At 40.9% G+C, this 20,303-nt stretch overlaps 1 protein-coding gene across 5 annotated transcripts in view; it reads right to left on the reverse strand.

Moving 5' to 3' along the window:
* The window catches only part of DPYD (dihydropyrimidine dehydrogenase), a 354,140-nt gene that overhangs the window by 161,197 nt on the left and 172,640 nt on the right, over positions 1-20,303 (reverse strand). For all 5 annotated transcript variants that reach the window (XM_039555944.1, XM_039555945.1, XM_039555946.1 and 2 more), the window contains 2 exons: positions 11,219-11,403; positions 3,763-3,978 (listed from right to left, as the gene is read on the reverse strand). In XM_039555944.1, coding sequence (XP_039411878.1) covers positions 3,763-3,978; positions 11,219-11,403 — 401 coding nt within the window. The remainder of the gene's footprint in view (positions 1-3,762; positions 3,979-11,218; positions 11,404-20,303) is intronic.

Genomic DNA, 20,303 nt, shown 5'->3' on the forward strand with positions numbered 1-20,303 from the left:
GTTGCTGCACACAGTTATCGGAACAAGACAGAAATACTATTTGAACCAACAGAGCAATGAGCTATTGATCCTGCAGTCAAAAAGGGAAGACATGAATGTACAAAAAGGTATGTGAAGGGACACTTCTATTCTGCTATCATTTGTCTTTCCTAGTGATTGTCCATTTTAAAAGCAGTTACTCCCTTTTCTGGAAGAAATCAAATCTAGCTGATACTAAAGCAGCTGTGCAAAGATGTTTAATTTAGTAAATAACATTCTACAAGTCACTATCTCCCTCAGATTCCAACAGACACATACAGGTACAGTCCCCTATGATTAACATTTGCACTACACTATAATATCCAGCACCTTCTAAAGTATTTAGAGTGCAGTATATTTAGAAGTATAAATACTCTGAAGGAAATTCAGCTATTGCTCACGTTAGCTTTTTTGTAGGTTTCAACAATAGTACAGTAGTATGCAAGAACAAACTTTGCTGAATCACTCACAGTTGAAATGCTCACCCTACAAACAGAAAATGCTACCAAGGCTGTCATGAAGACAATTATGAGCAAGGTACGTGGGTGTTTAAAAAGAGAGCGAGCACGGCACGAAACAGTGCGCTCTGCGCTAACTCCCTCTGTGACAGCACGTGACGCTTTCAAGGTGAGGCCATGACACATGAGGATTAGAAGGACTAGGGGAGTAAATTACGGTCCAGAGGCTGAACTCCAGCACTGTTACCCAAGAGTTCCTCTGTATGAGGCAGTAGAGCCTCTCATGGGCTGCAGGGATCCCTAGCCTTGTGTTTTCTTAGAAGAGCTTTCTGTGCTAGATGATGAAAGAGAGAACAGGAGAAGTAGCTCATATGAAATAAATTCCGTGTCTTACAAGAATCCAGCCTGAGTCCTTTTTATCTCTGTCCTTGGATCCCCGTCTTCCAAGATTTATCATGCTTTTCTCTCTGACCTTATTCCATCACACCACAGTTAATGTATGGAAATTTGTGGTTGGGCTGTATATGCTTTTCACTACCTGTATGTCACTCAAATTTAGCTTGCATCAGTCACTTTTGCTAAACTGCTAAAGGATGCCCGTGTTAAACAGGGAAGTCACCGGTTTCCTCTGTCAGTGTCTGAACACAGTGGCAAATTCAGTCACTGGCTCTGGAAAAGGGAGGATTTCTCCTGCTGCTAAGCTCCCCATGGCCACACAGGCAGTTTACACTAGGCAAATCAGAAAGAAGCCCACCAGTAAAGCCTCACCAGGACACATAACATGAGGAGATGAAGGAAGAACACAGAATCCTACTTGTATCACATACAATCAAGGCCGAAGTGGAAAAGCTTCAGCTGCCAAAAACTGTCTAGCAAACTCTCTTCCCTCCCAGAATCTCTTCCACTCTTGGGAACTGCACCGTCTGGGGAGCTGCTCCTCCTCCTCCCACCAACTCTGTAGCCTTACATCAGGAAATCTTCACTCTTCATCCTCTTGTCTATTGCTTTGACTAGCTGGGCAGGACAGCTCAGTCTGAAATCCCCACCACTGGTACCACAGCCCAAGAGAACATTCTGATCCCTGGTTAACACCGCACAAGATTTATGTCTACGTAATCAGAACCGAAGTTAAAAAAAAAGTTAGCACGTTATGCCAACCTATAATACTTCAAACTCTCTACCAACAACTTGCTCCAGCATTAAGTCAACATGAGCAGCCTTTTTGTAATACTCTGCTCACATAAGAACTGCTGTACCTAACTAAGCATTTCTTCCCATTTAAAATAGTTATTTTTTTAGCATTAAGTACCATGTTACTCTGATAAATAAAAGCAATTTTGCTTCTGCAGCAGCGCTCAGCCACGCATCTCAAATCATGTCACAAATATTAAGGCTTAACACACCTGGGGGAAGTGCAGTACTAGGAAGAACACAGTAATAGAAATCTAGCCAGCACTTGGGTGGGACACAGTTCTACTAAGCACAACACATGATTCAAGAGTTTAGGCACAGAGAAAGAGTACTGCCTCCTGATGAACACTAGAAGGAAGCTTAGGTAGAAATAACAATCACTGAACTAGAATTCACTAGATAGCACTTTTCTGAACTTATTAACTTAAAAAAAATAATAGTGGCAATATTCTGCATCTTATTGAAACAAATACTTAAATAAAACTTGAAAGATCTCCATCTGAGTCACACCTCCAGAGCATGGCATCCAGTGGAACACTTTGCAGTCGCCATTTCAGGAATGACTCAGAGTCTGCTGCTTAGTATAGCACCAACATCACTTCCTACAACATGCATGTCTTTCCTCCTGAACTCCCACCCAAGCTGGAATTCAGCCTGTGTCTGTTTAGCTCTCGAGATGCACAGTAATCAACGTGCAGTCTGGCAGGACTGCCAGTATACCAGCAATAAAACTGATAAAAAAATAAGTCTCAGTACTTGCTATGGGTTGCCTGTAGCCTAGGCACTGAATAATTACAGCTGATGGCATGTTATACATGTAAGTCAGTTGTAAACATACTTGAGAAACATTTCTGTCCTAAAAAGTGTTTTAATAAGAAGCCCTGTGAAGTAGATTGGAATCTCCACTGCAATCCAGAGGAAACTTACTTCCTCAGGGCTACAGGTGTAAGCAACAGCAGAATCTAGCCTGACATATTTTACAGTATTCTGTAGCAATACAGCAGCATTTTGTCCTTAGATCTTCCTCATACTAGAGGGGCACCCACTATAGTTAATTCACCTGTGGTACTTACCCATGGAAAGGTGGTGGAGGAAAAAATCCACATTTTCTCTCCTGCTCCATCCATCAGCACACTTGTATATCCCCCCTCTGAACCAAGAATAAAGGCTCTTGTATCCAAATTAAACTCAAAAGCTTTCTTCAGCCCACACTACTGTTTGTTACTGGCTGACAATATGTTGCTATTATTCACACTGTTACTCAGGCCTATGTCCAAGGATTCACCTTTGCTTTTCTTCCTCTCTCCACAAGTCAAACTATATCTACATCCCAACCCAAAACCTGTTTCTTTTCTCTGTGATCTGTTTATCAAAGCTGTTATTTTCTTTCACTATCTAAACTTCTTGCTCAGTCTCATTTTGCCATTTTGAATGTAGCAACAAGAAGTTGCAATTCTCCTGAATTCAAACAAGCAATTACATGCTTAAAAACACACAAAATGCTTTATTTAAGGTGCCACACTGAGCCATAGCCCTCAAGACTTAGAATTCTAACTCCTTCCTCCTCCACTACGTGTTACTGAAGGTTGATGTCACTGTGCTCTTCTCTCCATAGGCTTGTTTTATGTTGCCTCCATCCTTCTCTTCCACTACCCACCTAGCCTCCTCCTTGCAGCCACATTATCACATTGCAACTGCACCTCCAGTTCAATGGCTTATCTTGGCAGCCTCTGGCACAGAATCCGCCTTTCATGAGTTATGTGACAAAGCTGTTACTCATTCCCTTTGCATTCTGATCCTTCACAGAAAACACTTTCACTGCAGTATCTTAAAAAATGGATTTTTTCACTTAATAGTTGGCTAGTATTAAAGGTTGGGGCAATAAAAGGGAAGAATATTACAACAAACATAACCAGAAATTGTGTCACTGCGGTGTGGAAACCTCACAGACTAGTTGAACTACACAATGTATCATACCCTTCCCTGCTATCTTTATGCTAGTTGGATATAACAGAGCTATTCCCCAAAGATTCAGATTTTTCAAATATACAAAGAAATGGTTATATGCAAAATAGACATTAAAATATTTCCTCACCTTATCCAGGGAGAACGTTTTAGTGACAGCAAAGCCCCATCCAGCCTCAAATGCTCTTCGAATCATTGAAGAACTAGTAGTAGGGGTTGCACTGGCAAGGCCAAAAGGATTTGGAAACTTCAGTCCAGCCATTTCTACACTGATATCCACTAAATCGATAGGAGTATAGAAGAGTGGGAGTTCTGGAACCGTAGAAACTGCAACACCATATAAAGACTGAAAAAAACAAAACAAAACAAAACAAACCACAAAACCACAGAATTTTTTCTGATCTATTTTTATACAATTTATTATTAATCCTGATAAGGGAATAATTGATATATAACAACCCAAAGTTTATTCTATTTTGTGTTCAGACTTGCAAATCAGCAAAACATGCAAACACTTCCCTATGTAACATCTGCCCAAATAGTATTCATGCTGAAATACTATGCTATGCTGGAAAAACCTGAATGACAGTAACAACAATAATAAAGAAACAGTTATTTTACATTCTGTACTGATAAGCCTGGTTCAGTCCAAAGGTTTGTTCAGCCATTCTGAAGAGTTACCTCTGTTCCCTATAGCAGCCAGTAACAGCAAGACTGAAAAAACCCAGGGTATGCAGACAGACCCTTTCTAGTTTTCTTCTCAGGAGCCAATCTATAAAAAGTGTAGGAAATTGTGAAAAATGAGGGAAAGCATCATGTGGAAGATTACTCAGCATTAACTCCATGTATTGTGAACCTCTAAACCGTTTCCCCCTAGTTTGAAAGGTTTTATATAGCCTACACAGCAGCACATCTATGCAAAACTAATATTGGGTTTATATTTATTTGTATTAGTATGAATATACTTCAAGACTGAAAAAAATTAAGAGTCTTATTTGCCATCAAAGAATATCATACATGTTATGGCTGTGCCACCACTGTCACTTTTGTTTTCATTTGAAAGTGTCTTTTCTCTGAAGAGCCAGTGAGAAGCATTCAACGTGTGTGTTGCATCTATTATAAAAATTGTAAAGAGAAAAGCTTTTCCCATGTATGGATACTAAACAGCATCTTAATCAGGCTGTGGTGGGTAGAACTTAAATCTTTGCTCACTCAAATGGTTGACTCAATAAAATCAGAAAGAAATAAAGCAGGAACTTCCAACACAGAGAAGTCCTACACTGTCTATGTTCCTAATAAGTCACAGGTAACAGCATAGCAGTTTCTTCTACCTTTTTTTCAGCAGGACAAAAAGAACCAGTACTTGAAGTCTGGAGAAGATTTTCTATAGCAGAGTAAAAACCTCAGCCATTTATGAATTGCTGCCTTTTGGTTTTTTGGATTTTTTTTTTTTTAAGGAACTTATTTAATCAATTTTTACCTGTGAAAACTGATAAGCACAGATAGGATGAGTCCGTTTTAGTGCCTTTTGTTTCCTAGGCTGGTTTGAAACCTGAGAGTTCAGACCTGTTTGGTTTTGGGATTGTGTGGATTTCCATCACACTGTTCTGATCCCAGATCTTCAAATCTTCAGACAAAGAGAACACATTTTGGGACCAATTTTTCTGATGGCTTAAAAGCACTGAAAGCAGTGGAATTGTCCTAGCCTGAATTATGCGAACCTGAATGGATCCCTAATGGTGGACATTTTGAGAAAAGCTAATTTCTAAAGATCCCTAACACTTGGGACCAAACTCACTTCAGTATCACGACCTCTCTCAGCTAGAGGCCAATGCATTTACACTTTATAAAAAGCCAAACATGCCACATTTTCTCCTTCCTGAGTGTTCACTGCTTCCTCCACGTCATACTCCACAGGGCTATTTTTCTACACCAGGATAATCTGAGTTCTTCAAATGCCAAACAGCCTGGCATTCTACATCTCAAAAGCTTTTGTTGACTGGCAAATAAAAAAAATAGGTGGTGGGAAATGAAAAAAAGTATTTTCTTATAATCTTTTTTTTACTTTGAGTTTGATTTCATCTTTTTAACTTTTTTTTGTTTTCCTAAACTAATATTTCAACTGCAAAATGTTGTTTGCAATGCCAAACCAGAAAATTCTGGATCACACAATTCAAATTAAAGCATTTTTAAAATGCTACCACTTTTTGTCTCCTACACATCTGAAAGTGGGGAAATCTCCTGAAATCAATACTGATGTACTGAAATCTTAAAAAAAACCTCTTTGATTTTCATTACGTAAGAATGACATCAAAAAAAGACTTCAGGAAAAGGATTTGGTCAACTCTACTCTTTGCACACATCTGAGCAATAAACCTAATTTTCTAGTTCAAATTAATTTGCTATTCAGGATTGTTCGAATGTTCTCTGTGAATTTCAGTCTGAGGATTGCTCACACACTATTCATAGCTTGTACAACTGTAAATATTGTTTGCTATAAACAAATAGGCAGACAGTGCTGAATATGAAGCTGAAGTTCCATTGTAGTGTTTCTTTTCCCAAGGACAATTAAATCTCTAAAAGTTGTTTTCATCTAAAATGAATGTTGCTTAAATGTGATTCTTAGTGACCTTTCTGCTGTGAAATAGAAAGAAATCCTATACAAGACAAAAAAAAAAAATAATCCACCAAAGCAGTGTAAGACTTTTGAAGCCCATGGTTGAAAATAACCCACGCAGGAATAGGCCTTGCCTCCTGCATGCCATCATTCAAACCAGTCTAAAGCCACTTCCCAAACCATATATAAGGGCCCATTTTCCCTGCCTTACTTCCCCCTCCCAAAGAGCAGAACCACAAGGAATTCCACCCACATGCACTCAGCCCCACAAAATGTGCCTAATGGTTTGTTAATGATTAAGTGACCCAAGCACAGGTGGCAGGGGGAGAATTACAAAAGGTTTGAATGGAATAAACCAAGTATCTAAAAACACACAGGGGAAGGATGTAGCTGATGGTTCAGTAGTCAGTGGCAATACATCTTTGGAGATTTATCTCCCTCTTTCCTATGACTTCCTTTTTTACTCTTTTTCGCTGTTTTTTTCATTTCAGCACAATGCTTATAAAATAAATGTATTTTATAAGCCTTGATGCATTGTTTTCTACAAAGCAAAATTTTTGGCAAACAAAAATGTTATATAGCTTCCTGAAAGTGAAATCATCTTTATAATGAAGGATTTCCCTGACACTGCACAAACAAATTGGAAAAGAAAGCCTACAGGCAAGAGTTTATTTATAATAACTCTTCCCTCGATTTTTAGAAGTAGAGGACAAAAAGTGTGGCCCATTCTTCCTCTTAATTTGATGCCAACCAGCTGAGCTAACAATATTGCAGGTACTTGTTGCAATCATGACAATTTTTTGGAGACTGGAACAGGGTGGTGAAAAATCCCCAGCATGTTGCAAGCAGTGGGTCTACTTTACCCTAAACAGGATTCGCCTGAAGGCAAAAGCACATGGGCTGCAGTGCTGGGCTGAGAGACAGGAACTCAGCTTTGGACCTGATACAATTTTTGACATTAATTTTCTTTAGATGGAGAAAATTCTTAACCAGAGTGATATGGTCTAACTGCATTTCCTGGCCTTTAACAAAGATAGACTGTGAAAGCGAGTAGCTGTATTACTGTTATTTTTCACAGAGAGCCTTCTCCACAAATCCTACTGCCTGGAAGAGTTTTCCTGAATACTTCCATCTTACTCTGGCTTTCTTAAAGTCTGATCCTAAAACATGTTTTCTCCCTTGCTTCTGCTATCCTCTCTCCAATTATTCATTATTTAACTTTGTGGTAAACATGTTTATGTTATTTCATACAATTTCTGAATGGTTGTGGTTGGAAGGGATGCCTGGGGACTATCTTGTCCAACATCCTTGCTCAAAGCAGAGTCAGCTACAGCAGGTTTGCTCAGGGCTCTGTCCACCTTGACAGAGATTTTCTAAGTCCTAGCTTTCTCTTTCTGTAACAGACATACTGCTTACTCAGAGGCAAGCAACTAATTTACCAGGCTTCCTGAACTTGCCTTTAATTCACCTTTTTGCAAATGGTGCTTCATTGCTGCATGCTATTGTTTCATATGTTGTTCTAGCTAAACAAAGAGACATTCATTTTTTTCCTGTGGTTATCCTGAAAAGAAACAGACAACATAACTAATGGCTTCAAATTCAAGCTTCCTGGGAACCTCCCAATTCTGGTATTGATTATGAAATAATGTATATCCATATATGCTCAAGAAATATATGAGAATGGTCAATCTTGACACAGAATCAACATTATACTTTTCAGATAAAAAGCCCATATATTTTCTGACAGCATAGGTAAAGAAAAAATAGAAAATATACAATAGTAGTTCAAAATAACACTGTGATGTACTCAAAGTTCATCTTGAATAATGTTTTAGTGAAGTGCAATTTATATCAGACCTGTATTCTCTAAATGTATCATGTACATTTCAGTCTAGGAGAAGCATAAAAGAAACTTCCACACTGGAAGATTACAGTAAAGAAAAATAGATTTAAATAAAAGAAAACTTACTGTGAACCAGAACAAAAAAGTCACTTTTAAAGAGGCATTTTAGTGAGAAGAAGATGGAAGCTTGACTGTCATATATGGGAAAACAGTCCACATGTAAGTGTATGAATAGAGTAGGAGTGAGGCATTAAGACTGGCACAATCATCCAAGAAGAAAATACTGGAGCATCTTTGCTCTCAAGATAGGCATAGAAAATTAAAAGTTAATCCTGCAATAATTGTGAGTTACCTTGAATGTAACTATTATACTATTAAATCCATTCACTGAACAAAAAGAAATGAATGGTAACTGAGGCACAGAAGAGAACGGCAGCCTATATTGCTTCTGCACAAGATCATAAAGTCACTGTTGGACAAAAGCTAAGGATTACAATCCCCAAACTAAATAAATCACTAAGATTATTTAATTGAAATTTTTACATCATTCATGGAATAACACAAGAAGGCTGAATTGTGAGAAAATGTGAGTAGTGGATAGTTGCATGAATTGGGCTGATTCTGTTTGGATCTCCAAAGACTTGCAAGGAACGGTTCTAGGAAGACTGACTGCATTTCCTAACAGGTTCTACTACAACTATCCTTAGTTAGGCTTTGACCGGTCATGTTTATAGAAACTAACCTGACACAGCTGCAGGCAACAATTTCTGAGATGAACCCATGCCTCATATAGTGGGAGGAATATGTTAAGAGGCAGGAGATATTTAGGCAACTAATGATGGAAAGTTTCCAGCATAAGAGCAGCCAAGAAGCTTCTGTAAATAACTCTCAGTACTGAACATAAGGCATTTCTGCTGAAGAGTCCTTGAGTCTGGATCTCACGCCTGACTTGACCATGTGCCAGAGCTTGCAATGACTGGAGTTTCAGGGCACATATCAGGCCCATCTGTTCGCTTAGCCTTTTGCCTGGAGTAGGTTGGGATACAAGCAGCATGCTGTTCAAACTGCATTCTGCAAGGAGTCAGGATGGTGGGTTTGAGTTACACTTTGACATGGTCTTGGATTAGCTGAGAAATCCTATGGAATAGTTTTATTTTGATGAAGACTGACTGCATCATTTATAAGTCCTGGTGCTGAGATAGTCGGTGATTTTGGAAATGGCTACTTACTCCTTAACTGAAACACAGATAGTATCAATGCATTTATTTAAAATTTAACATGTACTTGATTCAGAGGCTCAGATCACAGGATGGTTGCCTGCTTTAGAACCTCACAGCAGAGAGAGAATAAGGTGGTATGTAAGGGCATTTTTTCACTTGCTTTTGGAAGTTTCCAGAATACAGTTCAGCTGTGAACTGAGTGCGTGCACAAGGGCACAAGGGCACACACACGTGCACACACCTGTCCCTATAAACAGTAGGGTAATACTATCCTTCTCTAAACAACTTCTTTAAAACCAAACTCTCCTCCAGTCACTAAAATTTCTACCAGGTCCAAACACTGGTGAAGTAAATTGCCAAATTACAGCATTTTGCACCACAGCAACCAGATTTTACAAGGGCTGCACATCCAAATAAATGCCTTTGGGCAACCCATTCATCTAACAGCTGGAAAGGTGACACTTGACATTTGGAAACTTTCCTGTGAAGATTGCTGTAAGGCTTTCCCATTAGCTTCCTGGTGAGACTGTAAGGTTGAATAAGCTGCCTTGAAACCTGCAAAGGGTAACAGAAATGCTCTAATATCACAAGTCTGCTTGATTTAAAATTCTAATTCTCAAGCCATGACTATTCAGATTTTTTCCAAAGTATTAAATACATTCCAGAGGGGGGGAAAAAAAAAGCTTTGAGGATGAAGCAACATGATAAAGGAGGGTTTTATAAGTGATGTCCGTATTTCTAAGAGGTTGAATAAGAAGACAAAAAAGAGGAGACACCCTCTCTCCCCTACCACAGTTACCCAAAATCACTGTGCACTGAGAAACTAAGCAAGCAGGTCAGGGATTAAAGATGTTTCACACTCAGCATTTTCATAGGGTCTAAGAAGGCAGGACACAAACAGTGCTTTAGAACAAGTGAGAAAAAATATGCACAGATACTAACAACAAGCTTTCAGTTGAAGTATTTTTAGGAAGTGAAATCAGACCCCAACAGCATGAAATTGCACAAACATGCAATCAGAGAGGCTTTGAGCAGATGGATGGGGGAGAAAGACATTGAGCTGTTACAGTCCCAACTTCAGTTGTTCAAATCTCTTTATGTGGGAGAATGAATCATGTATCATGTTTCTTAAAAGTTCCCTGCACTATGAACACACTTTTTGTCAGCTGGTTCTCCAGGCTGTCTCTGTGTCTCGGGAGGTTCCTTTGCAGCTCCTCTACTAGAGGAGTGCTCTTTTACTAGAAAAATCAGGGCAGAGGTGCTCAGTCAGCAACATGAAAGGAGAACCAAAGGGAGACACGTAGTTACCAGGTTTCTCAAGTCTGTATGCCTGACATTTCTGAGGAAAATTCTGCACTGCATTATTTGCCTATGTGCACTCAGTTTTTGTCAAGCTCTTGCATTCAGTTTATCAGTCTCATCAGAGCAAACTTGGGTTCCAGTGTAGACAATCTGAGAGTTCTGTAAACTGTTAGTAACCTAAAAATGCTTTCCCCAGGTAACACCATTGGCAGTAGTTAATTTTTACTTTATGGACTACTGGAAGATTTTACTTTTTAATACTTTTGGAGCTTAGTAGTTTTCCCAATTACGCAATCAGGGCTTCTACTCGAAGTGTCTGTTGTGCAGGGAGGCTTACTACTATTGAGTGGAATTCAGAGCTGGGGCCAAGAAAATGTTGCTTGAATTCTAGTGTTAAGATAATGTAAGAAAGCTGAGTTCATCTACCCAAACTCCAATATGTGATCCAAGCTGAATGAATCTGTAATGGTCTAATCATCAGATAATCTAGGTAATAGTTTCTCAAAATTTGTATAATTAATCAAAACCACAATGAAATTATTTTTAGAAGTATCTAAAAGCAGATAAAAATGGGAAAGAGAAAAACACTTTCAAAAAAAGTCACCTGTATGTATCTGTGCATGTACCAGGAAGCTTGTTTTCCATCGTTTACAGATTCCACTGTAGTGTTAGCAACACCACCAACGTCACCCCCTGCAAACACCCAGGGTTCACTCGTTTGCATAGTTTCTGGGTCTACTTCAGGGAGACCCCATCTGTTAAACTTGATAGGTGCCAAGGCCTCTCTGACTGTAATTAAATAAATGACAAATATGTTAATAAAAGAAAGAAAAAATTGTTGCTAAAATCTCTCAAATATATGCCTATAACAATAACAAAATTTAATGCTGAAAAAGATATCTCTCATAAAAGTCAAAACCATCCTGACTTAATATTCAAACTCAGAACATCCTGGAAGAAAGGCTCACTTCAAAACCTGTTACACATATTAAGAATAAAACCATAAAACCACAATCAAAATTAAATGCTTACATGAACAAAGTATGTTTTTGTATCTTTTTCACTACAATTCTGAATGTTTTTTAAAGCATGCATTAGGAGATCTTAATATTTTTCATGCTATTAGTGAACAGCACATACAGGCAGTTTGCATGTAAAATATTATTGTCCTTCAAAATAATGTAGATGTGAAAATAAAAAAATGCTTTTATACTGCATGGCATTATATAAATGTAATTAAATACAAATAAATGTTCAGAAAAATATTCCATTAATATTTTTGAATTATTATATTCACAAGGCACTTCAAAGGAGCTTCATTAAGACACTCATGTTTTCAATAAATATTTTAGCAAATTTTGATGGCATCTATGAAAATAGGGGGGGGCCATATAGCTTTGTCTGCAGTACTGAAGATTCTGCAATAAAATGCAGCTTAAATTTGCAATGTCTCTCAGGGACATACCACTGGCAGATGCAGATTGCCAAGGTCAATTAAACTGATGTAGCTGCACTGTCATAAATGTAAAAGAGAAATCTGCCAGTTGAAGATGAAGATTTCTCCAATACAAAGGGCAAAGTCAGGGTACTGTCCCAGCACACGCCCCAGTACAGAGCAAGCTTCAAATGCAGCTTTCCTGTGCATCGCAGTGATGGGATTTCCTCCAAGGCTCTGTGTCTCCTTTCACCTCCAAATCAGATATTAGGAGTGTATTTCAAAGTGGAGGCTGTGCATAATCAGGAGCAAAATTATTAAACCAGAAGCAAGGTACAATCATTGTCACCTACTTGTCCCACCTATGCTCTCCTCCTCATCCTTGGCATTTACATACACATCAAGAGGACTCAAATTCAAAAACCGTTTTTGCAACTTGTTCAGAAGCCTGAGTCACAGAAGACAGTTTTAAGCTGCAAGACTGTAGCAGATTTTCTACCAGAAGTATTTAATCTATCTGCAAGACCTATTGCTTGCACAATCTCTTCCACCTGGCATATACATGTGCCTTGACAAAAAAAGTATTTGGGTAGCAACAAACTCAAAAACTTAAGAAATTATTTCCTATAAAAATATCTAAATTATTGAAAGATCACATGAAACACAACCGTTAGAGTGAGACATTTTTGTCTGGAAAATGAGGGGTTTCGTTTGGTTGGGTTTGGGCTTTCTCTGTTTGTGTGGGTTTTTTTAAAGGACAGAGTTGGCTGATAGCAGTTTTATTAAAAATCCTTCAGAAATCAATACATTAACTTTCTCTTTGTGCCTCAGACTGTTTGTACTTCAAGAAAGCTTTTGATCATCTTACATTTGTCATATATAAGATAACTTATTACATGCAGTTGTACTGTCTCAGCATGTGATCTAGACAACCCTCACAACTTAAATATGTACAGGCTTGTAAGGACATGTTTGGAAAAAAAACAGAGGAAAACTTGGTACTGCAGGATTTGGTAGTGGGGATTTAATAGATGACTTATGTCTCTCTGAGACAGGACTGAACCACAGTAAAGGTGTCTGAGGACAACATGCTGTCAAAAAGGTAGTTTTTCAGAAAAAATGATGTAAAACTGGAAGTTCTGACTACTTATTTCATCTTGTGGAAAAATAGGGTATTACCTCTGTTATCCTGGATCTATTACATTTCTCAAATCTCTTTGAATTGCTTTGTTCTAAAATAGCTGTCTGGACATAATTATACCAAAAGCTTTTTGAATGTGAAGAATGCCCAACATATGTTCACCTGAAACAGCTCTCTCTCCAGGCCTGGGGATTTGTCTGCCTGATCAGTATTTTTAAAATTGAGAAAGAACATTTCCCTGGTGGCAAGGTTGACATGGCATCCAACTGCTATTTCTTTCTGTCTTTCTCATAATCTCCAAGATTTAGGTTATATAAAAAAAAAGGGCACGGTTCAACAGCATTTTATGTAAGAGTTCCTAACATCCTCACAATTTGGATCTGATACCTGGTGCAACTGAGAGGCTGAAGGGGCCACCTCCTAGACTACCTGCACAAAGAAGGGGAGAACTTTGGTCTTCACAAAGGGAAGTCCCTTCTCTGTCCCTGCAAGGGTGAGAGAGTGTCCAAGAGCCAAACATGAGCTTGAACTATTGGTTCTCTGAATTGGTGTTTGACACTGAACAACAAGCAAACCAGATATTTAATGTTTGGTGCACGATTTGGGACAGAGGTAAAGAATATCTTTTAAAACCTTCACCCTCACAGTTTCAGTCCTCAAAGTTTAAAACTAACATAGCTTTTCTCTTGAAAATTTGAACTACAATCCTGTGTTTATGCTGCCTTCTCCTCCACAGTGTAGTGAGACATTATATATCATTTGAAAAGATCCTTCTGGATGAAAGACAACATACAATTTAATTATTCTACTGCTATCAAGTAATACTAACACAAATAACACCAAACAAAAGAACAGTGCTGAATATATTTTCCAAATTTGCTATATTCACAGAGCAAACAAACACAAATGGAAACACAGCAGCAAATTATAGCATTTGCAAAAGCAATATTAAAATATAAGTGAATACAGAAAAAATATTTTAATTAACAAAACAAATCAAATGGAAAAGATTCCTCAAATAAAGCTTTAAAAGTGAGTCTCTGTGTGACTGCCATGACTAATTATGCATCCATGTAATGTGTGTTCAATTTGGGCTTATTTAAATAGCAGAAATGCTCATTAGCTGCAGTATATCTGTGAAGCTTCAATAAACAGTTTAATGGTTTTTATGTTTAACCAATTTCGTAAGTTCCTATAATTTTAGCTTTAGTAGCTCATTAATGTTACTTTTGATATCCATCTTACAGAATTCCTTTAAAGTGAATAGTAGCATTACTTCTGAAAAATACAAATATACTGTAACTTTCTGATTCTAAAATGTATAATTACAGCTGTCACATGCACTAACAGATTAACTGCTGACACTGCCCAGTCTAAATGCCCAGCAAATAAAGAAAGGCACGATCATGCTTCCAACATTCTCTACCCCACTAGTGTACCGAACAGGATTAAAAAGTGGTTTGACTGGACAAAGCTGAGTCCAGCTACGCTGGGAAAGGGTCATCCTGCAAGCTGCTACTGACTTTGTTTTCTGTCACCAGCAAGTAAAAGTGTCTGATGTCTATCAGAGTTTCTGCCCTAAGTAAAAAGGGCTTTAGAAATCATCATGAAGCCACTTCTGGATATTGGAAATGGGTAATCATTTCAGCGTGTGTGTACCAGTTTGGCCAAATTTAGAAATATATCCTCTGAGAAAGGCAGGTCACCACCCCTCCCCCACTAGGTTCGGGAAAAAATAACTTTTCCTCAAAGGAAAATGAAAGAGATAAAAACTATTTATTTAACAAACACATGGGAAAAGGATAATAATGCTAAATAATAAAATCTCTCACTGTGGAGAAAAAACCTGGGAAAGTGTTAGAGTCCTCCCTTTGCTCTCCTTGGAGCTGGGACTTGGCCCAGGGCCAGGCCCTCTGCGCTCAGTGGAAAGTCCTCCTGATTTGCTCTGATATTGAAGCAGTCCAGTAGAAAAGGGAGAAAATCTGAAATTCCAGGGAAGGAAAAAAAGTTCAACTCTCAGTCTCTCTCCGGAGAAAAAGAAACTGAACTACTGGCCAAAACCGGGCAACCGCAAGCCAGGTGCCTCCTCCCTCCCCTGCTGCAGCTGGAAAGAAAAGTCCCTATCTCTGTGTGACCTTGAACAAGCTGCAAACTGCTTTGAAAAATTTTTGCTCAGTTTTTTCTTCCCCCTCTCAGGCTCAGTTTAAAGGCATAAAAAGGCATAAAATTAATTCCTGGGCATAGGGCAGCGATATGGGATACACATCATAAAGTCACCCCAAGACATTCCACCCCTTATCCCATATCGTTGGCTCAATGCCCAAACTAATATATTCTAACTCTACACACACACCCCAATACATACATATATATATACAGCTATGTACAGACAGTGACAGTGACACTCAGCAAGCAGGGGTACACAGGCATTTCACATTACAGGTGGTTTTCACACAACAATCAGATCTCCCTGTGGTACACAACGTGTTGTTCCATCTTTCTGCATTACCCACCATGTGCAGCCAGGTCCCTGAGCAAAGACAACCCCACGGATGGGTTTGTCTGTACTCAAGGTGGAATTAACCCAAACAGTCTTTCCTAACAGACCTCTGACATGCACTACTGGGACCTTATCTCCATCTACTGTATGCAGGGATTCAGATTGGGCTGGACCAGCTCTATTGGTGGAACCTCAGGTGTTAACTAACCAGGTGGCCTTTGCCAGATGCTGCTCCCAATTTTTCAAAGTTCCCCCACCTAGTGCCTTCAGGGTGGTTTTCAACAATCCATTGCACTGTTCCACTTTGCCTGCAGCTGGTGCATGGTAAGGGATGTGGTACACCCACTCAATGCCATGTTCTCTAGCCCAGGTGTTTATAAGGCCGTTCTTGAAATGAGTCCCATTGTCAGATTCACTTCTCTCAGGGGTACCATGTCTCCAAAGGACTTGCTTTTCAAGGCCCAGGATGGTGCTCCGGGCACTAGCATGAGGCACAGGGTAGGTCTCCAGCCATGCTGTGGTGGCTTCTACCATTGTGAGCACACAGCGCTTGCCTTGGCGGGTTTGAGGCAGTGTGATGTAATCAATCTGCCAGGCCTCCCCATACTTGTATTTGGACCATCGCCCACCATACCACAGAGGCTTCACCCGCTTGGCCTGCTTGATCGCAGTGCATGTCTCACAATCATGGATCACCTGGGAGATACTGTCCATGGTTAGATCCACCCCTCGATCTCGTGTGCCCATTTATAGGTGGCATCTCTGCCTTGATGACCCTGAGGCATCATGGGCCCATCGAGCTAAGAACAACTCTCCTTTATGTTTCCAATCCAAGTCTATCTGTGACACTTCTATCTTTGCAGCCTGATCTACCTGTTTGTTGTTTTGGTGTTCCTCATTAGCCCTACTCTTGGGGACATGGGCATCTACATGGCGGACTTTCACAACCAGCTTTCTTACTCGGGCAGCAATGTCTTTCTACTCTTCAGCAGCCCAGATTGGTTTTCCCCTACTCTGTCAATTAGCTTTTTCCCATTTTTCCAGCCATCCCCACAGAGCATTGGCTTCCATCCATGAATCAGTGTAGAGGTAGAGCTTTGGCCACTTCTCTCTTTCAGCAATGTCCAGGGCTAGTTGAACAGCTTTGAGTTCAGCGAATTGGCTTGATCCACCTTCTCCTTCAGTAGCTTCTGCAACCTGTCATGTGGGACTCCATATGGCTGCTTTCCACTTTTGTTTCATCCCTACGATGCAACAAAAACCACCAGTGAAAAGAGCATAGCATGTCTTCTGATGGCAGTTGGTTGTATGGTGAAGCTTCTTCAGCACATGTCACTTGTTCTTGTTCCTCTTCATCAGTGAGACCAAAGTTTTCACCTTCAGGCCAATTTGTGATTATTTCCAAAATCCCAGGGCGATTCAGTTTTCCGATATGGGTGTGCTGTGTGATAAGAGCAATCCATTTGCTCCACGTGGCATTGGTGGCATGGTGGATAGAGGGAACCTTTGCTTTGAATATCCACCCCAGCACTGGTAGTCGGGGTGCCAGGAGGAGTTGTGCTTCAGTGCCATTACCTCTGAGGCAGCTTGGATTCCTTCATAGGCTGCCAAGATTTCCTTCTCTGTTGGGGTGTAGTTGGCTTCCGACCCTCTGTAGCTTCGGCTCCAAAATCCCAGTCATCGACCTTGAGTCTCACCAGACACCTTCTGCCAAAGGCTCCAGGACAGACCATGGCTCCTGGCTGCAGAGTAGAGCACATTCTTCACTTCGGGTCCTGTCCTGACTGGGCCAAGGGCTACTGCATGAGCGATTTCCTGCTTGATCTGGGCAAAAGCTTGTTGCTGTTCAGGGCCCCAATAGAAATCGTTCTCCTTGCGGGAAACCAGGTAAAGAGGATTCACAATCTGGCTATACTCAGGAATATGCATCCGCCAAAAGCCTATGGCACCTAGGAAAGCTTGCGTCTCCTTCTTGTTGGTTGGTGAAGACGTTGCTGTGATCTTATTGATGACCTCGGTGGGAATCTGATGTCGCCCATCTTGCCACTTTACTCCCAGGAACTGGATCTCTTGAGCAGGTCCCTTGACTTTGCTCTTCTTGATGTCAAAACCGGCTTCCAGGAGAATTTGGATGATTTTCTCTCCTTTCTCAAATACTTCTGTTTCGGTGTTCCCCCACACAATGATATCATCGATGTACTGCAGATGTTCTGGAGCCTCACCTTCTTCCAGTGCAGTCTGGATTAGTCCATGACAAATGGTGGGACTGTGCTTCCACCCCTGGGGCAGTCAGTTCCAGGTGTACTGCACACCCCTCCAGGTGAAAGCAAACTGGGGCCTGCACTCCACTGCCAGAGGAATGGAGAAAAATGTATTAGCAATGTCAATAGTGGCATACCACTTCGCTGCTTTGGACTCCAGCTCGTACTGGAGCTCCAACATGCCCGGCACGGCAGCGCTCAGCGGTGGAGTCACTTCATTCAAGGCACGATAGTCCACAGTCAATCTCCATTCCCCGTCAGACTTGCGCACAGGCCAGATGGGGCTGTTGAAAGGTGAGTGGGTCTTGCTGATCACCCCTTGGCTCTCTAGCTCACGGATCATCTTGTGGATGCGAATCACAGCATCCCGAGTTGTCCGGTACTGTTGGCGATGCACTGTTGAGGTGGCAGTTGGTACTCTTTGTTCTTCCACCTTCAGAAGGCCCACTGCAGATAGGTTCTCTGATAGTCCAGGCAAAGTGTTCAGTTGCTTAATGCCCTCTATCTCCACAGCAGCTATTCCAAAAGCCCACTTGAGTCCCTTTGGGTCTCTGAAATACCCGTTTCGGAGGAAGTCTATGCCCAAAATGCACGGGGCCTCTGGGCCAGTCCCAATGAGATGCTTCTTCCACTCATTTCCAGTCAGGCTCACCTCAGCTTCCACCAAGGTCAAATCTTGTGATCCACCTGTTGCACCAGCAATAGAAACAGATTCTACACCCACGTGTTGCTATGGGATTATTGTACACTGCGCACCAGTGTCAACCAAGGCATCCTATTTTTGTGGTTCTGATGTACCAGGCTGACGAATCCACAGAGTCAAAAAAACACGGTTCTCCCTGACCTCTACCTGGCTAGAGGCAGGGCCCCTCTATGCCTAGTTATCCTTCTTTCCCTGGGCCTGCATCTTAGAGGTTCCTTCATGGGAATCGGACATGTCATCGTCTTTTCCATCATTTCCGGCAGTTTGGCTACAGGCAACTGGAGCTACTTCCTTTTTGGTAGAACTTCCTTTCTGAGACTTGTGCTCCTTCAATTCACGCACTTGTGCTGCCAAAGCAGAAGTAGATTGTCCACCCCACTTCCTCATGTTTTCCCCACTGTCACACAGCAAATCCCACAGCTCACTTCGTGGAACGTACTTTCTCTCTTGGGAACGTCCGCATTTGGTATCGGAATCTCTGATCTGTACCACTGAGATTTGGAGAAGGCCCTCTTTGATCTCCTTCTTAATCTCCTGGAGACTCTTCTCCATCTTATCTTCCATTTTCTGCACACGTGTTTCCACAGCTGCGATTTTTGCATGTGTTGGGCCATGTACAGAGTCTGCATATGCTTGGAGCTTCACTGCCATATCCTGCACAGTCTCATTCGCACCATAGTTCGGTTTCATTATTGCTAAAGCAGAAGTGTATTCTTGTGGCCCAAGTCATATGAGTTTTCGCCACATGAATGGATTAACTCTGACCCGGTCTGGACTCCTCAATCCTGGGTCATCTGTGAACACAATCTCTACCACCCCTAGTTCTCTCAGGCGCTGGATCCCTTGTTCTGTGGTCTTCCATGGGGTTTGCTGCATGTAGAGACCATCTCCGCACATTTATGTTTCAATCATGCCTGTCAAAACCCATCTCCAGACACTGGCAGAGTCAGCCCCTCCTTATCATCGCTTGGTCAATAACTGGATCACGTGACAGGGATCCCAAATGCCTCGCTTCAGCACCGTCCAGCATCCCATCATCACCTGCCGCATCCCAAATACGGACCATCCAACTTATTATGGCTTCATCAGACCTTCAGGTGTAGTCCTCTCTTAGGCTGTGAAGGTCCTTTATGGACATGGACTCAGTAATGGTTTCTGTGCCTGAGTCAGGTGGTGGTTTTGAGGTTCCTTCCCCTGCATTATCCTCATCTTTCACTGGGCGATCAGTTTTGGTTGTGTGTTTTTTCCTCGTGACAGGAGCCACTGTCAATGGCTTAGACTCTCCATCTGGTTTGGGCTTGCTGTCTGGTGTGGCTGCAGTCTGAGTGACTGGGGTGTCTACAGGCTTTGCTGATTTATCTTCCTGCCTCTCTACCATTACCTGCTGCAGTGTGCGATAGGCATATGCCAAAGCCCAACATATTGCAAGGAGCTTGTTCTCATTAGAATTGTCATTGTATTTCTCTTTCAGATATTTCACCACCTCAGCTGGTTTCTGAACTTGTTCAAGGGGGAAAGTGTGAAACACAGTGTGGAACTGCTGCACCCAAACTCCTTCAATAAATCTATTTGTGGAGAAAAATCCTATTCCAAATCACTCAGCAGGAAAACTCCTATCTATTTCAATACGAATCTTTTGAATGTATATA

Source organism: Corvus cornix, chromosome 8 (genome assembly GCF_000738735.6).
Source record: "Corvus cornix cornix isolate S_Up_H32 chromosome 8, ASM73873v5, whole genome shotgun sequence".
NCBI classification, from domain to species: Eukaryota; Metazoa; Chordata; class Aves; order Passeriformes; family Corvidae; genus Corvus; species Corvus cornix.